The sequence below is a fragment of the Neolamprologus multifasciatus genome, chromosome 13, assembly GCF_963576455.1.
Source record: "Neolamprologus multifasciatus chromosome 13, fNeoMul1.2, whole genome shotgun sequence".
Taxonomy (NCBI): domain Eukaryota; kingdom Metazoa; phylum Chordata; class Actinopteri; order Cichliformes; family Cichlidae; genus Neolamprologus; species Neolamprologus multifasciatus.
The window spans coordinates 17,987,198-18,004,571 of NC_140451.1; the positions used below are offsets into that span (position 1 = coordinate 17,987,198).

The following is a 17,374-nucleotide window of genomic DNA, read 5'->3' on the forward strand; positions in this document are numbered from 1 at the left end:
AACAACTAATGTTGTTTATAGGTAACTATATTGACACTATCCAGAGCATGAGTTGACATACTTGAGCCACTTTCTTTGTAAGTTAGAGATGTACTTGATGCATACTCATGTTATATATCTACAGACTATATTTAAAATGTCTCAGGGTCTGAAAAGTGAAGCAAATGTGCTTTAAACCTGCAGCATTACTAAAAGACGTGGCGTGCACTCGTACTGTTAAAAAACATAAGTCAAATTCAGTCCAAGAAAAATGACCCCATTAGTTACTTAGGGCCAGATTTACTGAGGAATGCAAAAAAATACATGCTTTCTTTTACGTTAAATATTGGCAAAATTAGCAGTAAACTGCATGTTGCAAGCATTAATAAATCAGTTTTCAATACTGATTTATTATTTGCATGTCCCCACCTCCTTCATTCAATGTTGTTACTGTGTTATCTTACTATTTAAAAAAAAACAAAACAAAAAAACAAAAACAAAAACACCAAACCCAGTTTATGCTGGTACAATTTAGTTTAAAGCCTTCGTCAGTACAGCATGATTTTTTTTTCTTTTTAATTAGGCCTTTTAGACAAAAATGGGGTCTGATTTGATTAGTGGATGTGCTGTAATAGACAAATCTCCATCTTACTGTCAATCCTGGACTTGTCAGTCCATATTTCAAAATGTTCAAGTTGGTGTTTCAGAATAGTATTTTTACTAGCCACCAGGTGAAGTTATCCATATTATACATACAGTTTATGGTTGGTTGCACATCAGAACGTCAAGATAATAGATGTGTGAAAAGATAACTCCCAGACTGAATAATGCATGTATGTCATGCATGTCCTGACCTTTTTAATGCAGAAATATTGCTTTAAGAACAGCAGGATTTGCATAGTTCAGAGGCAGCTGTTAACAATGAACTGATATGACTCTGTAACAAATCAATGAGTGCCAGTAAAGTAGCAGGTATATTTGGGGATGTTGCCTCAACACAGTAATTCTTTCTTTTAATTCTCACACTGAGGCACAAATTTATAATGGAGGAATTGCATTATACTGCTGTTTGTCATTTGAGTTATGTGTTGGAAAACAACTTACAATTTACTGAGCCAATACTGAAGCCACTTAAAAAAAAATCTGGCATCAATCTTCACTTTGTTACATCACTTGAATTATTTATTAAATATATGAGATCATTTTGGGATATGTGGGTCAGTGAGTAGATGGAAGAGGACAATAATATATATTGTTAAGTAATGGGTTTCATAATCAAGAATATTATGCATTTTTTCATTAGTTTTGTTTTTTATTTTGTTTTGTTTTTTGTTTTACAAATAACAGGGTCTTCAGATACCACCTCAAAAACAATATAATTTACACATAATAATTTAGGAAGTAGCTTCTCTACACATCCCTCTAAGGCACCTAGATGTCCTCTTTTTATGTCCAGGTCAAAGGTCATGGACAGCCAGCAGCAAGGCCCCTGAAGCAGGTAGAACTTGCCCTTTATTTCCTAACCACAACCAAGTTTTTTTTAATAGTTTCCTAAAGGCAACTGTGATTTCTTTTAAGCTATGAAAATAGAAGTACATCAGAAACAATATAATATGGTATTTTTATAAACATGCCAAAAAAATCATTATAAAAATTGACTGTCCTGATTTCCATCCATCAGTGGTAACAAGAAATTGACACAAGCTAGTGGGTTGTGAAAGATTTTTGGAAACACCCTAGTTATTAAAGATGTTTTTGGAAGGGTGCTTTGAAGATGTTATTTGTGCTCTGAGGCTGTTGGGAAATCTAACACTTGTGAAGCTACTGATCCCTGAACATTTACAGGTTTGCTCAACCTTGAAGGCACAGTTTACACCACAGGTGTTGGCTTGTGCGATGGACCTTAAGTGCTGGGGGTGGCTGAGATGGTAAAAGATTGTTCTAGAGAAAAACTGGAGGTCTCACATGAGTTGAAATGTTTTATTCATCTTCAAGTTTTGCTCTCGTTTTGCTCTTTATACTTCTGTTTTGATCAGTCTGTTGGTTCACTTCTCACTCTATTCATTCCCCATTTTCCCCCCTTCTCTCTGCTCTCTTATTCTTCACTCATGCTCTTGTTTTCTCATTTTGAGAGTTGAGAGCTGTGCTGTGAATCTCCAACTCAGCAGGACACCATGGAGTGATAGATGGCCTCTGACAAGGTCCAACACAATCCAACATATGCTCCAAATGAAAGAAAAAAAAAAAAAGGAACAGAATTAAACAGGATTCACAAGTGGCCAAAGAAAAACATGCCAAACATGTATGCAAGCAACGTTTTTTGGGGGGATGGGGTTTAGTGCACGATGACACAATAAGTTAAATATCCCCAGTGTTGAAGTATGAACACAAGTATGAACCAAAGAGGGGAAAGAAACAATTTATCCAACAGGAATAATGTGAATGATTATGGTTAAAAAACGTTGGGTGCAAATCACATTAGACTAGAGGAAGAACGTCAGTCTGAAAAGGTGGTAAGTAGTCCCATCCATATTCTGCAACTGTGCATATATATTATATATCTAAAGTTACATTTACCACTGCAACTAAGTATTACAGAAACGTTAAGCAGAATGTAGGAGGAAAAAAATATTAAAATTATTCAGGTAAAACATATGAAAATATTTTATTTTAATTTCTTAATACAAAAATGTAATATAAAAGAACAGTGTTTATGTACTCATTCTAAAATTTACTCAACTCCTTAGATACGTACTGATGACAGCTCAGCCCCAACAAAACTGTATTCTCTCGCTACAAGAAATAGCAGACACTTTCCTGGAGCACACACACGCGTGTAGCAATGTTGCCAACATTTGTGCGATGCTAATGAGTGTGTTAAATTCCAGGGTAAGTAGTTGAGAGAAGAAACATTAGCGTAACATTCTTAAACACCAAGTCAAATCACCTCTCTAAACAGCAGTTACAGCTTTTCAGCCCCTTACCAGACCCTATTTCCAGTGCAAACTGTACACACAATGAATACATATGGACAGGCACACACACAAACACACAGGGTAATCTCATAAATAACGGATGACAGCCTAAGAGTCAAATTAAGGAAATAAAATGTGTCTCACTGGTAATGAAGGAGGCATGTTTTCTGCCTTGGGATAACAACTTCATCTGGACCCATAAGGAGCTGACACATACACACACTTACAGTCTGTATAAACACACGGAGACCTAGACACATATATTCAAGAGGTACCAGCATTCCAGCAACAGAGCCATCCCACTGGTACAAGCTTGCTCAAAGCAGTGTAGAACACAGTGCCATGATTTGAAATTTGACACAAAACGTATGTTTTCTAGAGCTCTGAAGAAAAATGTGGAGGTTGGATGTCATGCCAAACAATCACAGGAGAGGAAGGACTGCTTTCAAACATTTCCCATGCATCAGGCTATTAAAATGACATTCGTTTGCAGGTTGCTGGCACTTGTCTCGGGGCATATTGCAAACACATGGAATTACATGTTATGTCCATCCATGATTTAAACACTGGGTATTCTTTCGATCAAGGAAAAACAGACACTTCTGGATCTGTGTAGGCCATGTGGAAAGAGTAAGGAAAAAAGTAGGCTATATGGCAATCAAAAGTTTGTCACGCTGAGATTACGTCACTGGTGATAATTGTAAACTGACATGTAAGAATGAGAAAAAAAAGCACGTTATAAATTCAGCCAAACACACATAAAAAAAAAAGGTCACACAAATTCACATGAAGTCATGTTCTGACTGAGCTCCTTTGTCTATAGATAGTTCACTACTTTGAGTTATGCTGTAAATGGCTCTGTCTGTGAAACTGGTTGCAGTGACGTGCCGCAGGGTTTAAGTCTGGATCCAAATCTTTTCAGTGTTCACATGAACATGAATAATCTAATGATGCAAGTTATTTAGAGAATGGTTGTTATTACAGATACACTTAAAATGAACATGACTTTAAACACATCTGCGCTAAGATGATACACATGGTGACCGAGAGGACAAATGCAATGAAGTAAATCCCTGAAAGCCACAAAATATATATGAAAAAAAAAACTACAAAGAAGGTTATGGTTCTGAACAAAAACCCAAAAGAAAAGAGCATGTCTTGTTTCAAAAGATATAAAAGCAGATGGGATACATTTTAAGCCAATAGGTAAACTAAAGTGCAGAAAATTTGCTCAAGGTGTGCAAGTAATGAAGACGTTAATAATTTTACTACTCACTTTAAATTTATGAGTTTTTTTTTTTTTTTTTTACACATGGATCCCTTTTGTAACTATAAATCCTGTTTTTGTTAACTGGTTTTCAGGCAGGTCATTGTCAGACAAATATTGACTTTTGTAGTCCAGAAATCAAGTGTGTGCCCGGATTTCAGCGTGTGGATACCAACAGTACTGTCCCCAGTCTGGTTCTAATGCGCTTTCATAAGTGTGTGTATTGCATCTAATGTAATACTGCAAAAAAAAAAAAAAAAAAAAAAAAAAAAAAAAAAAAAAAAAGCTACTATGTAAAACCTAAGACCAGAAAACAATTCGGAATTTCAAACAGAATTTAACGCTAATTTGGAAAGGCTTATTTTGGGTATTATCATAATAGGCTTTGTCCAGTTTGCAGTTACTGCTTGGATTGGCAGAACAACACAAAACAGTCCAATTTAAATATTTCTTCTTTGCAATAAATGAAAAGTTTAAAAATGCAAAAGAATTTAATTGAAATTTATGAAATTACTATTGCAAAACCTCTTCAACACAAACTTCATATAAGACAGTGTGAGTGCAGTTTGAAGGCAGAAAAATACATAAAAACTCACACTTCACGTATCTGTGAAAAGAAATGCTATGCTTCTGACTCCCTTAAGCTATTGGCAGGACAACACAGCAGGGTTCTAGCATCTCTTCTTTTAATAGTGCAATAAAGTAAACAATTGGGCAATACGTTGCATGAAAAAATATGCACACAACCTTTAATGTTTTTTCAACTACCTCCACTCTGTCCAAGAACCGCAATAGCTGCTCATATCTAATAATATCATTATGGATACATACAAATCAAAGCAGATTATATTCACTCTCCTGCTGACATGGCAACTGGCTGCACTGTAGTGTTACCGTGTGAAACTTGGCAGGGGAAACTCTCATAAATCTGTATTCAGCAGTGAGCTAAAGATGGTCCAGGTACTGAAGCAGCTGCAACACCAAAAACCAAATCCATTACAGTTCACGCAAAGTGTGAACATACTAACTGAGGCAATTTTAAACAAAAAGATAAGGAAGCCATTGGAGAAACACTTCTGGTCACTCACGAAAGAGTTTAAAGCATACGATTAAGAAGAGGAGTGATAAAGGTCTGGGAGAAGTTGGTGAGCAGAACAAATACAAAGAATAGAGCATGTTTCCCAGTGCTGCGAGAAAATGTGTTTTGATTTTTTAAAAAGAGAAAGTTATAACTAGAGGCTATAGACAGCTGTGCCAGTTTGTTTTGATGAAAACATTTTCAAGCCATCCACAGATGTTCAGTGAATTCCCCGTTCTGTTCCTAATTTTGTCTTTCCAGATTTCTAACATATTCCTGTATGTTAGTGTCTCATTACGCTTTCTATCAAGAATTTCATTTCGGTTTTCACAGTTGTACTGCACACAGAATAGGAGTTTTTCACACAAAAAAAAAAAAAAATCAGATTTGATATCTGAGCTGGGGTGAAATATTTCAATATGTGTTTACACATTTGATGTGCAGTTTTACATCAAGTGTGTACACAAAAGTACAGCTGGTTTCACAAGCTAGAGTGCAGCAGTGTGTACAGTATTAATGAAAACAGTCAAAAGTAATAATCAAAGTTTGCATGTCCAGCCCTGTTCATATTTTCTAGCAGGCTTAGAAAGGCTATCCTCTAACTCTGTGGAACATTTGAGATATGCATACAGTGAAATTCTCCTCTATTCTCCCATATGTTGCAACTCAGAATCTGAACACTGACTAAGTCACTGAAACATACAGTCGTTGACAAAAAACCTTCAGTTTTACATGTAGACTTCATGTTTAGGTATGATTGTACACACGCCAAATAAACTACGTGGCCAAGATTTCATTTAAGCATAATGACCTTTATCAAGTGCACAAGCACATTTGTTGCAAAGAATGCATTACATATACATTAACGTATTTCACTTTCCTGTCATTCTTCTCATGTTTCCTGGGGAGCTATGCATCTTTCTGTTAGCGGTTTCTAGCCTTGACTGTGCCAACTTACAGAGAGAGGCTCATGGTATTAGTGTCTGATCTACTCTCAGTAATGTTTGCGTATACCTAACAACTGATTAAATCCCGTAAACATTCATGTCACTTAATACTGTGAGTGTGAGATCAGACTAAGACACAGAAAGAGTAGAGGCTAAATTGTGACGTCAGGCTCCAAACCATCTGCTAGATCACGAAGCCAACATTTGACTCATCTTACATTAAAATAATATTCTTAAGTGTGTCATCTCAAACCAAAATTTGATCAAGTGAAGGGGTCATCTTTGTCTCACTACACTCAATTAAAACAAATTCATCTCTACGTATCATCACATAATGACTCCTCTTTGCAATAGTTTGTGCAGGGGACACTACTAATTTAAAGTCCTAATAACTTTACTCCTTCTGCAGTGATCTTCATTCTTAGCTTCTCCAACAAGCAACAGCTGGCTTTAGCAAGGACCAGAAAACCTTGCCTTCATGAGGAAATCAACTGCTAATCAACTGCCATATTTCATCAAGATAATTCCTCCCCCAATGATGTAACTATTCATGCATGTAAACATAAAATAACCAACCAAATAATACTATTACCTCAGTGTCTGGGTAGGGCTGCATTGAATATGACAAATATTGATTTTATGCAGTTTTTGCAAAAGGTATAAGAAATCATATCATAATATTCATATTCAGTATTGCCTAAAGACAGACTCTGCTTTTAAATTTTAACAGTAAAGAACAGTGTAGCTTTTTGTATGTATTTTTTCACTGTGTACTTCTACAGAAACTTTTGATGCATGCATTAAGTTATTCATTTTTTTTATATATATATTACAATTGTTAATTGTGTAGGCACAATGCAGTTTTTCCCCCATTGGTGCAGCTGTTTTCAGCTAGAACTATAAAAACACTGATTAGATGAGTTCTTTTTGTATTTAATGTCAAAGAAAACATTTCAAGATCATTGATACTTCTAAAGTAAAGTAGAAAACTGCTTTTCCATTCACTCTCCTGCAAGCAGCTGCAGACCTCATTACTGACAATGTCCTCCTCTTCACTCTTGCTTCTCAGATTTCTCTGTTTTTGGAAGATTTTCTTCTGGTTCCTATTCACAAATACTGATCTTCTAGTTTTATATGACAAGAATAACACAGTATAGGAATTCCTAAATTGAACTGTGTTTATCCTTTGACTATTCAATACATGAACGAGGTTTGCAATGTCCCAAGTTGAACGGACTGGTCGCTTCATTCAGTGTAAAACATGCCTATCCTCATGTGAAATCAGAATAGCTAAACTAACAGTAAATATAAGAGAGGTGTTGTGTTATGAAGAAAAGGAAACTGATAGAGTTAGAGAAGAAAAAGTAAAGAAAAAAAAAAGAGAAAAAGGTCCAGGAAGTGATCCTTGATGGAGGAATATTCTCCTGCAGAGAGACATGAAATGACGCTGGCCATGACCTTGTCTAAGGTCATGGTAATTTCTCAACTTCATACCCCAGCTGAATGTGTGTGCGCATGTAAACTCAGAGTGGCCCCATTACTGATAGCTCTAACAAGCCTAGGCCAAAGGTCAGACAGTGGTGAGTGGAAAAGGATGGAGAGAGACTGTTAAACGTCTTTAAAACACCACCTGCCTTTACACACACACACACACACACACACACCACAAGCACACACACACACACACACACAAACACACAGATCTTGACTAATTGTTACCAGACCATATTTAAACACATCCTTAGTGCCTCTGAACCCCTGTTTCTCCCCAGCACAGAGATGAAGTTTCTGCACAGATTGGACTTTACACACAAACATGTTCACACTTTCAGGACTTTTTCAGTGTCATCAGCGTGCATTCTGGTGACTTATTTCTCAACTAATGGTTGCTCAGTTCCGCATTTTTTGTTTTTGCACCTTTATAAGAAACCAATAGCCTCACCAATTTCCTTAATAGATTCAAATAATTGCTTTTAGCTTAGCCTGTGTTTGGAATAATTAGATGTTTTTGTGAAAAGACTTTACAGTATAGTAAAGTGTATTTCGCTAAATTAAGTGCTGTCTGATAAGAAATGTGGCACCTGCGTAAAACTAGCATTACCCTATGGGTCTCCAAACTGAGGTTTTACCATTTAAAAGGACATGATTCTCCATGAATCCTAGACACTTAAAATGTCTCAAATCTAGGAAAATAACAATTAGTTCATATTCACAAAAGGTTAAATGTATCAATATTTTAAGATTATACTTCATCAACTTGCTTCAGCAAATTTAAATACAGTTTGAAAACAGTATTTACAGGATAAAATAACATATCTTTTAGTCATAGAGACAAGCTGTTGCCTCTCCTCTATGCTGCAGCTGCTGCTGCTAACATCCTCTTTGTGACAGGAAGCAGCAGGGTTTATGGGAAATGTGGTCTTAATTTTGAGCAACATTAGCACTATACTACATGTAAGATTGGGACTAGGTGTCCTGATCTTGCTTTTTTAAGATTATGGCAATTTCTTTTTCAAGAAACAGCAACTCAGACAATACCAGAATGATAATGCAAATGATGTCAATGCATCACAACAACATTGTGTGTGTAATAAGTATTTGTTGAGATTTGAACTGCAGAACTGGATACTCCAACACTATTTTCTGCTGATCTTCCAGTTTTGCACAGTAGTCATGTTATATGCTTTTCTGAAATTAACTAAGTTGCATGTCTCAACAAGCTTGGCCATAACATCCACATTACTAGTTGCTCGTACTGTGTCTTTAAATTTGTATTCATATGAGCACCATATGAGAACAATGCAAGAAAATATAATTATGTAATTGCTACCAGCATGTTTGATCAACAATAGATCTGACTGTTAAAAAAAAAAAAGACAAAGAAACAAACCCCGCCAAACTCTCATGCACAGTATATGTCCAAAAATGCTGGGACTCTGTGTAAAATCTTCAGTTCCTGCAGCGATACAATGAAATACCGCAAGGCCATGGGTTTTTTGTTTTTTTTTGCACATTCAACAGATCAGTATTAATGATAGGGTGCTACAGTAAATAACTCCTGACCTGAACTTGTGAACTGACCCCACACCCGAGCAGGTACAAATTCTTCTTCTGTGTATTTGCCTACTTTGATAAATGCGATATGTCTGTGTTTTCACTGTTGCACTTGAGACTATTTGAAAATATGCAGCTGATGTATGGTCTTCATATCTGCCTCTATCACTCACACAGCAACACACAGAGGGTCTGTCCCAGGGAAGCAGTACAGTCTGAATACATGAAAAATACTCTGTAGACCAACTCATGCAAGGCTTTTTTGTTCTCTGCATGTTATGACCAAAAATATTAGTGGCACATTCAACAGGGTTCAATTAACGTATATTTGGATTCTTTACATAATTTATCAATGACTTTAAGATTCACATGGCCAAATATTTTTAATGTCTCCAGACAGAGAACACGTGGTCATGTACATCACTGTATCTAATGATTCCCTTCAACTCAGGTCCCTGCTAATTCCCAAGTCTAACATTACTTTTCCAAAAGAACTTACAGGTTTTGAAACTCTTTTTTTTTGGGGTAGTTCAGATTTTGGTATAAAAATCCCGCCAACCCAAAACACAATTCCAACCCACTGACTTTTCAAGATGCTAATGAAGATAAAAAGGGCATGTATAAGACTTAACCTTCCTAGTAATCAACTACAATTTTATTTTGAATCCAAAGTCCTCTGAAACCAAACAAACAGCATGAATTAATTATTGCTGACAGATGCAGATGCAGCCAAGTCTGTGGACTTTTCTGAGCAGTACAATACTTTTAAAACATAAATCCAATATTTTACTTTTGCCTCTGTTACTATCCTCTCCTGCAGCTTCTTATTTCCATCCCAATCAATCACAAAGGAAAACAGATAAGAAATGCAGCCCACCCAACATCAGGACGTCAGAGTTCCTTCTGCGGTCAGGTTGAGTTAACTGTAACCAGCGAAAATGTCAGTGCTCTGTTTACTTGCCTGCTGCTGCACCCCTATATCCATCCTTACATTCCTCCTTTACAAATTACATTTGTCATTCTGAAAGCTGATGGTTTACACTGGTGTGCTTTGAACCTCATGTGAGTGCACATGCATGTGTATGAACAAACGGCAGACAATACGCCAGGATATGAATAAGTGCCAAAAAAGGCCTATTTTGTGCGTGCGTGCGTGTGTGTGTGCGTGCATGTGTGTGCGCGTGTGTCTGTGTGTGTGTGTGATCTCCTACCTGTTATTGTAATGTTGCTGTAGATGTTGGACAGCTGCTCTTTTAGAAGAACAAGCTGGGTGGTGGCTGCCTTCTCCCTCTGCAGCTCCAGCATTATATCAGGATGGCTGGCCAGTTTGCAGCCCTTCTGCTTGTCCAGTGCAATGTCACTGCGTACAATATCTGAATACCAGAATGAACGGAAGAAATTATTATTTTATTAATATTTTTGCCATAGAGAAACCTATGTTGCAATTTTTCACCCCAAACTAATTGTACATATCTTTTTTTTTTTTTTTATTTTAAATTTTTAATTCAGTCACACTGAAACCAGAAGGCTGCAGCAGTTTAACACACTGCCAAAGCCAGAACATAAAGTTATATCTGTAACCCAGTCTGTTACTATTCAAAGAAACACACGTGTTTTATTGATATAAGATACAAGACTAAGTATATACGACCACCTCCTTACGTTGCCATTTACATCCTCAGTTGTGACTTTTTTTGATAATACACATTTATCTAAAATGAATACAGTCTAGTGCTCTGCCTTTATCATGTGTCTAACATGAAGTGTGTGATCAAACTATTTAAATAAAATTAAATTAATTTTAAAGTGTACACATTAGGGATGCGTTAAACTGTAGTCCACTGGGTTATACTAAGACGTGTTTCTAATATTTTGTCAACACACTTTAGCGAAACTATATAAAAATATCTAGCCAAATATCTGCCGTTTTTTAATTTTTATTTATTTATGTTTTTTTATGAAAAACTGAATATTTGACTCTGTGGACCACGGCGAAAAGCCGCCATTGTGACATGAAATGTTAGGTAAACACAGGTGTTTCTAACAACTTTAATGAAGGTTTTATGCTTTTAAGGTGTGAATCATAATTAAGGTGATAACACCTGTGTTCATGTCATAACGTCCTGCTGTGAAAAAGGCATAGCCACACTATAGGAGCGATATATTAAAAACAGTTGTAGCGGCTAGTAAAATGATTTGTTTTCTAACTTTTCTTTTAAACGTCCGTTTCTCTCGTCTTCGCTTTCGTTTTAGCTAGGAGTCCTTAAACTGGCAGCGTAGCACAGTGTTTTACGAAGAAATGGGCAACCCTAGCTTCAGAGGATTTAACATTCCCTCAAAGAAATGGGGACTGACATGAGAGCAAACATTTAATCATCTTCTAAAAGTAGGTCTAAAATAAATACTGGGGCCAGAGAGAGAGGAGAAAATGTCATGTCTAATCACCGTCCTCGTAGTTTTTCAGATAGTAGTCTGGTCCCGGCCCTCTGAACTTGGCGAGGTTCTTCTGGTTGTTGAACTGCAGGAAGTCTGTTCGCTTTCCACCAAAGCGCAGAAACGCGGGCGACAGGCCTCGCGCCAGGGTCACGAGCCGCTTGGAGCTGCGGATACGGGACAAAAAGAAAACACTTCAGCAACTGGGTGGTTTTTACAGACTAGACTCACACGTTAAAACTGCTAACCTGTGTAAATTTATAACTAAGGATATATTTGTTAAAGTCAGTAAAAAGTCGTCGTTCTCTGTGATCGTCCTGTCTCTCGTTCTTCAGTTCCGTTTACTTCAGACCATCCAGCTATTTAAACAGATTAGCTACAGAAGAAATTGGATTTTCCCGTAACTGCTAATTTGCTGCAGGTCTATCATAAAACTTTTTCCCCTCGTCTGCAGACCCACGACGCATTTGGCAGCCACTACAGCAGGTAGTACAAGGCCACAAGCTGATGAACAAAGGATTAAAACGACACACACACATGCTTTGTGTAGTTGACGAACAATTCTATCCTCAATATTTTAAATTTTAAAACATTTTTCCCAACTAACTTGCTGTTTCTTTACCTGTTTTCTTTCATACTCTCTCTCAAACTGCCTTTTACTTATTCATGTGCTTTATTCACGTGAAATGGAGGCCGACCAAAAGGAGCGTGTAGTCCATACAAAGCTATTCAAGCTAAGTTCATTTAGTGAGTATGAGGTTTTCATTTTTTTTTAACTAATTCAAAGTATAGAGAGAGACTTCTACTTTGCTCGATTGTCAGTCTAAACCACATAATCCAGTTTAATTATGAAAAATGTGGAAACGGCCCACGAGTCTTACTGAATTTTTAATTTTGGTTGATCACACACATGAATCCTCGTCTATTCAATGTAAGGGTAACAAACAACAATACGAACTACAATAATAAATATAAAAATCAAAGTTGGAACAGTGGTTAGGTGACACGTAGAAGTGTAACGGCTATGTGAATAAAATATCAAATGTTGTCATATATTTACTGTAAAATAATAACCGAGAATGGGCCACGCGCGGATTAAGATGTGTTCACTCTTTGTCACTGAGTGGTTTCCAGTTTATATAAGAAGCTGTACCGAATAACATTATCTGGCATTACTCAATCCATGTCATAGCGGGCCAGAGACTTCTTAGGGTATTGTCAGTGTGTTTAGTTTAAAAACACTTTAAAGTTTGGGTTTTAATAATGCTGCGCTCCATTAGCCAAAATATTGTGACAGTGGCGCGGGTCGTGGTCTCAGTCTGTGCTTTCCTCCAACTGTTCAGAGATATACTCAGGGTGAAAAGTCAGCAGTAAATAAATAAATAGTTACCCTTCATTATTAAAAAAAATGCAACATAGCTGCCATTGGAACCAGTCGATCTGTTCTTTTAGTTATTTTCAGAAGGTGGAAAGTAGATTGGCTAACTTATGAAAGTGACATTTTGCATTTTAGATTTAGATAGACATTAGATCATTTTTATCAAATCTTGACCCAACAGTGCACACTGTAGACTATAACAGCAGCAACCCTAAATGGGCAGTTTTTGAAGGAATCGTCCACTCTCAGTGTAGTCTTTTTTTAAAGTTAAACTTTGCGAACCTCAGTCAGAATCAGTATGGAGAACTGGACTGCTTGGTTCCCGGAGTGAGAAAGAAACGTGCTGGATCGATCCATGACAACTCAGACAACGTGGCTTCGTGCGTAATGAATAAAAGAACCTCCAAATATTTTAGAGGAGGGCACCCATAGATCGATGTAGACGACAAGCAGGAAAGGTTCTTTTGTACCTCAGAAAGTCCAGCCATCCGTCTCTGATGATCGAGGGGTCCAGTTGGAGAGAGAGGAAGTTTTCGTTGAGGACTCTGATTGAACTGCGGGTGTTGACATCCAGGAGAACCAGCGTCCTCTCCAAGAAGCCTTGGCGCTTCCCAGCGACTGCAGGTCTCTGATACGTAGAGGAGGACGAGAGCACCGACTGCACCATCAAAATAAGCAACGATGCCAGCCACAGGGAGGGCCATGGGAATACGCGCGGAGAGGATTTGGGCATCTTCTTGGTTTGGAGAGCAGGGAGATCAGCGTGCGCAAAGAAGCTTAAAGGTGGAAAGAAATCAAGCACTAAACAAACTCTGCTTCCGAGGAGTTCGATGGCGGTTCTATACCTCGGTCTCATCGATCTGGATCTGTCTTCCTGTCTAGCTGTCTCACCCCCCCCCCCCCCCCCGCCCCTCCGAGTATTTCTGGGAGCTGCACGCAAGAGCGCACGCCCCGAGCCAGCCTTTCCCGTTGTGAGAGCAAGAACTGGTAGGAGGAGAGAAGACAGCACCGCCCCTCTAAGGTTCTCCGAGGTATGAGGACAGACTGCTCGAAAGTTTTCCCAGTTCACAAGTATAAGAATTTAGTCTTACGAACTATGATTGCAGTTTTTTTCCCCTAAACACCGAATACAGAGGTTATTGTTTTCTGAAGAAACTGACATGAATCTTTGTTTCTTAAAACGCTGCTATAATGGTAAAATCAAAATCAGATTTTGTAGAAAACTCGAGTTCAGTCCAGTAATTAAGCTATACTCAAATACCAACAAGTAAGAAAAGTACACATTTAGAACCGATTAAGTCATTCTGGCGAGGAAAAAGGCTTTTTTCCTTAAAAATGATAAGCCATGGCGGCTGGTCCTTTCGGAAAGATAATAATCAATCATTAAAAAAAGCGGAAGAAATGCAAAACTTGGATTAAATGTATGCAATACTGTCATATGAAAAAAGATTTTTTTTAGAATAACCATATTGATAGCGCAATGGGAGACTGTATAAAGATCTTCCAGAAGTTGTGCTTAGACTCACCTAAACTCTGGCTGACCGTTCGCAGGCCTCTAATCGCCTGGCCAAACTGAAAATCTCAGTTGTCCATCATAGTAAGAAATTATTACTGCAGAGACTGACTGAAGGTCGTTTCCTCCCGTTTTACGTCGTATTTCTTAAACTAAACGTTCCAGCAAAAAGTGGAAAATATTAAAAGTAAAAGAATCTCGAGGCTGTTGTTCAAAAGAACAAAAATTCAGCTTCAAAACAAGAACAGATCTTGTCAGCAGCATAACTCATGATCATTGCAAAGGCTGTGCTTTCTTGACAAATAGATTATTGATTGCACATTTTAAAGATGGCACTTGGAGATGCCAGTCTTGATATTTGGCCTCTTTTCAGAAGCATTTAAAAGCAATTTGGGATGTAAGTCTCCGCACATGGAACTTACCTATCAATTCTTTATATGGATTTAGTCCAGATGTTCTTGGGACACTTGTGAGCAAGCACACACCAACCAAAGTGCAGGCTACTGCGCTCCCCCCCCCCCCCCCCCCCCCATCCGCTTATTTCTTTTTTCCAGGGCGCAATGAGACAAGCTCTCCTCAGGCGATGGTCGTTTAAGGTCACTGCTGTCTCACAGATGAGCAACGAAGTGCTTAAGAGAAACAAATGCACAAAGTTAAGCTCAATTTAATCGTTTCTTTCCGGTATACAACACCTACTCACGAAGCCACAACGCAAAATCATCCAAGCAGTCAGGCTTTAGGTTTAGGGACACAAAAGTTCCCCACAAAGCAGATTAAAAGATCATCCTTTGATTTTATTTGGTACAAAGTGGGCTGATATTTCTTTGTTTAAATGCACAGCTTAGTGTCGCTTACGAGTGTCAGAAACTCTGACGTAACGTTCTCCGTGGGGTGGTAGCCTGTTTTCTCCGGCCTGTTAGAAGAAGCAGACCCACGGTCAACAAGAGCAGCAGAAAAGCACAAAGTCTGATTCTCCGCATTTCTTCATATTGTCAGTTGGCGCAGATAACATCATAATTAACATGTGCTTTCAATTCAACCACAGTTTTAGTTTTCAGTGGAAAAATATTTAACATTTTCATATAATTAGATCTCAAATGCGTTTTGGGACATCTATGTCACCCTTGAGGATATTTTATTCCAAAAGAAGGAAAACGCAAACTTTAGCCTATCGAAACAGCACTATCATATAATATTTCCAAGAGGAAATGGCATGGATAATGAGGATGAGTACGCAGGGAATTTTTGTCTATTATATTTTCTCTTTGCTGTTGTTTTAGTGAATGTTAAACTCCTTTACGGCCTACCAATCGACTGTACTGCTGAAATTTGAAAACGGCTTGGTTTGTTGTTTTTGGATTTGAAACTCTAATTTAAACCAAACAAAACAGCACGGTGACTTTTTACACTCTCAGCTCCTCCACGGGCCGGTATAAAAAGAAGTGAAAAATGCACAAGTTATATATAAAGTTATGTTGTTAACTCTAAGCTGTCAGTGAAAGAAGAAAAACATTCTAGGAAAATATTAAATCAGTTAAACATATTCGGTGAGGAAAATAGTCTGCTACTATTACAATAGACTAGTTCTTCGATCAAATCTAACCTACTCTAATTTCGGATTTAATAATTTGAAGGGAGAGTTTAATCATGATGTGCGGTAATGTTCTCGTTGCTTCTTTTGAATGTAAACTTTACAATAGTTTGTTCAGGAAATGATTCGCAGCTTTAATTAAACTGAGTATTTTTCTGTCTGTTTTGTGTTTAATGTTAAAGACACTGCTGCTGTATAAAAATCAAGATCTGTTGCTGCAATCATGGGAAATTATTGCTTTGTGAGGGGAAAAAAATTACTGACCGCAGCAGAAAAGCAGCATGAGTTATATCATTCATCCTGCAGGGTGCTTGAATAAAAGAATAGAGCATAGAGACGTTTAAAAACTTCCTAAGCAGAATTGGGTGTAGACAAATACACTGAATCGTCAGAGCATTTTCGGCGACTTTTGTTGGGCGGACTCAATGGTTGGCTTTCTTTAAGATTTATTTTACCGCCTCCAATGCGTTTATTTTGATCGATCGTGAAAAACATCTCATGTAAAACATATATGGTCGACATATTCATACATCAGCAGAATCTTTAACGATGCGAATTTTTTTATACGCGTATATTTTTTGGTTTTGTTTGGCAAACTATTTAATGTGTAATTTTATCAGGAAAATTGTCTGTCATCCTAGGATGACAGTTGGAGTGACAGTTTTATAACTTGTTTTGCTGTTTTTTGTCGTCTGAGTAAAGTGTAGCAATGACTGTTTGCCCTTTGCGCCTTCAGTTTTCTGAATCGTAAATCCCACAAACCGGTCACCGAACTGAGATGCGTCAGATCTGAACCAGCTGATCACTGAACGGTATATAATGATAACAACAACAACAATAAAAATAATAATGGTGATAATAATAATTATGATAGTAATAATAATAATGATCTGTGGGACTTGATTGTAATTATTTATTTGCAACTTAGTTTGTTTTTACAAAAAATACCAAACGAACAAACAAGAACGATCCTCTTCATGTCAACATTTAAACGTCATGAAAGTCAGTAAAAAGTTGTTCCTTGTCATATAATCTTTAAACAGAGGCTAATACTTCCAAAGCGTATAGAAGTTAAAAGTGATATCTATTATATATATATATATATATATATATATATATATATATATATATATATGAAATGTGTGAGTGTTCTTTTAAA

The 17,374-nt window shown here is 37.3% G+C and overlaps 1 protein-coding gene across 1 annotated transcript in view; it reads right to left on the bottom strand.

The window, feature by feature from the left end:
- Window positions 1-14,008, bottom strand: part of hpse2 (heparanase 2) — a 51,248-nt gene extending 37,240 nt beyond the window's left edge. The window contains exons 1-3 of the mRNA XM_085182159.1: window positions 13,582-14,008; window positions 11,746-11,900; window positions 10,512-10,673 (exon numbers count right to left, since the gene is read on the bottom strand). Of these exons, the coding sequence (XP_085038285.1) occupies window positions 10,512-10,673; window positions 11,746-11,900; window positions 13,582-13,967 (703 nt within the window). The 5' untranslated portion in view covers window positions 13,968-14,008. The remainder of the gene's footprint in view (window positions 1-10,511; window positions 10,674-11,745; window positions 11,901-13,581) is intronic.
- Between the last annotated feature and the right edge of the window lie 3,366 nt (window positions 14,009-17,374).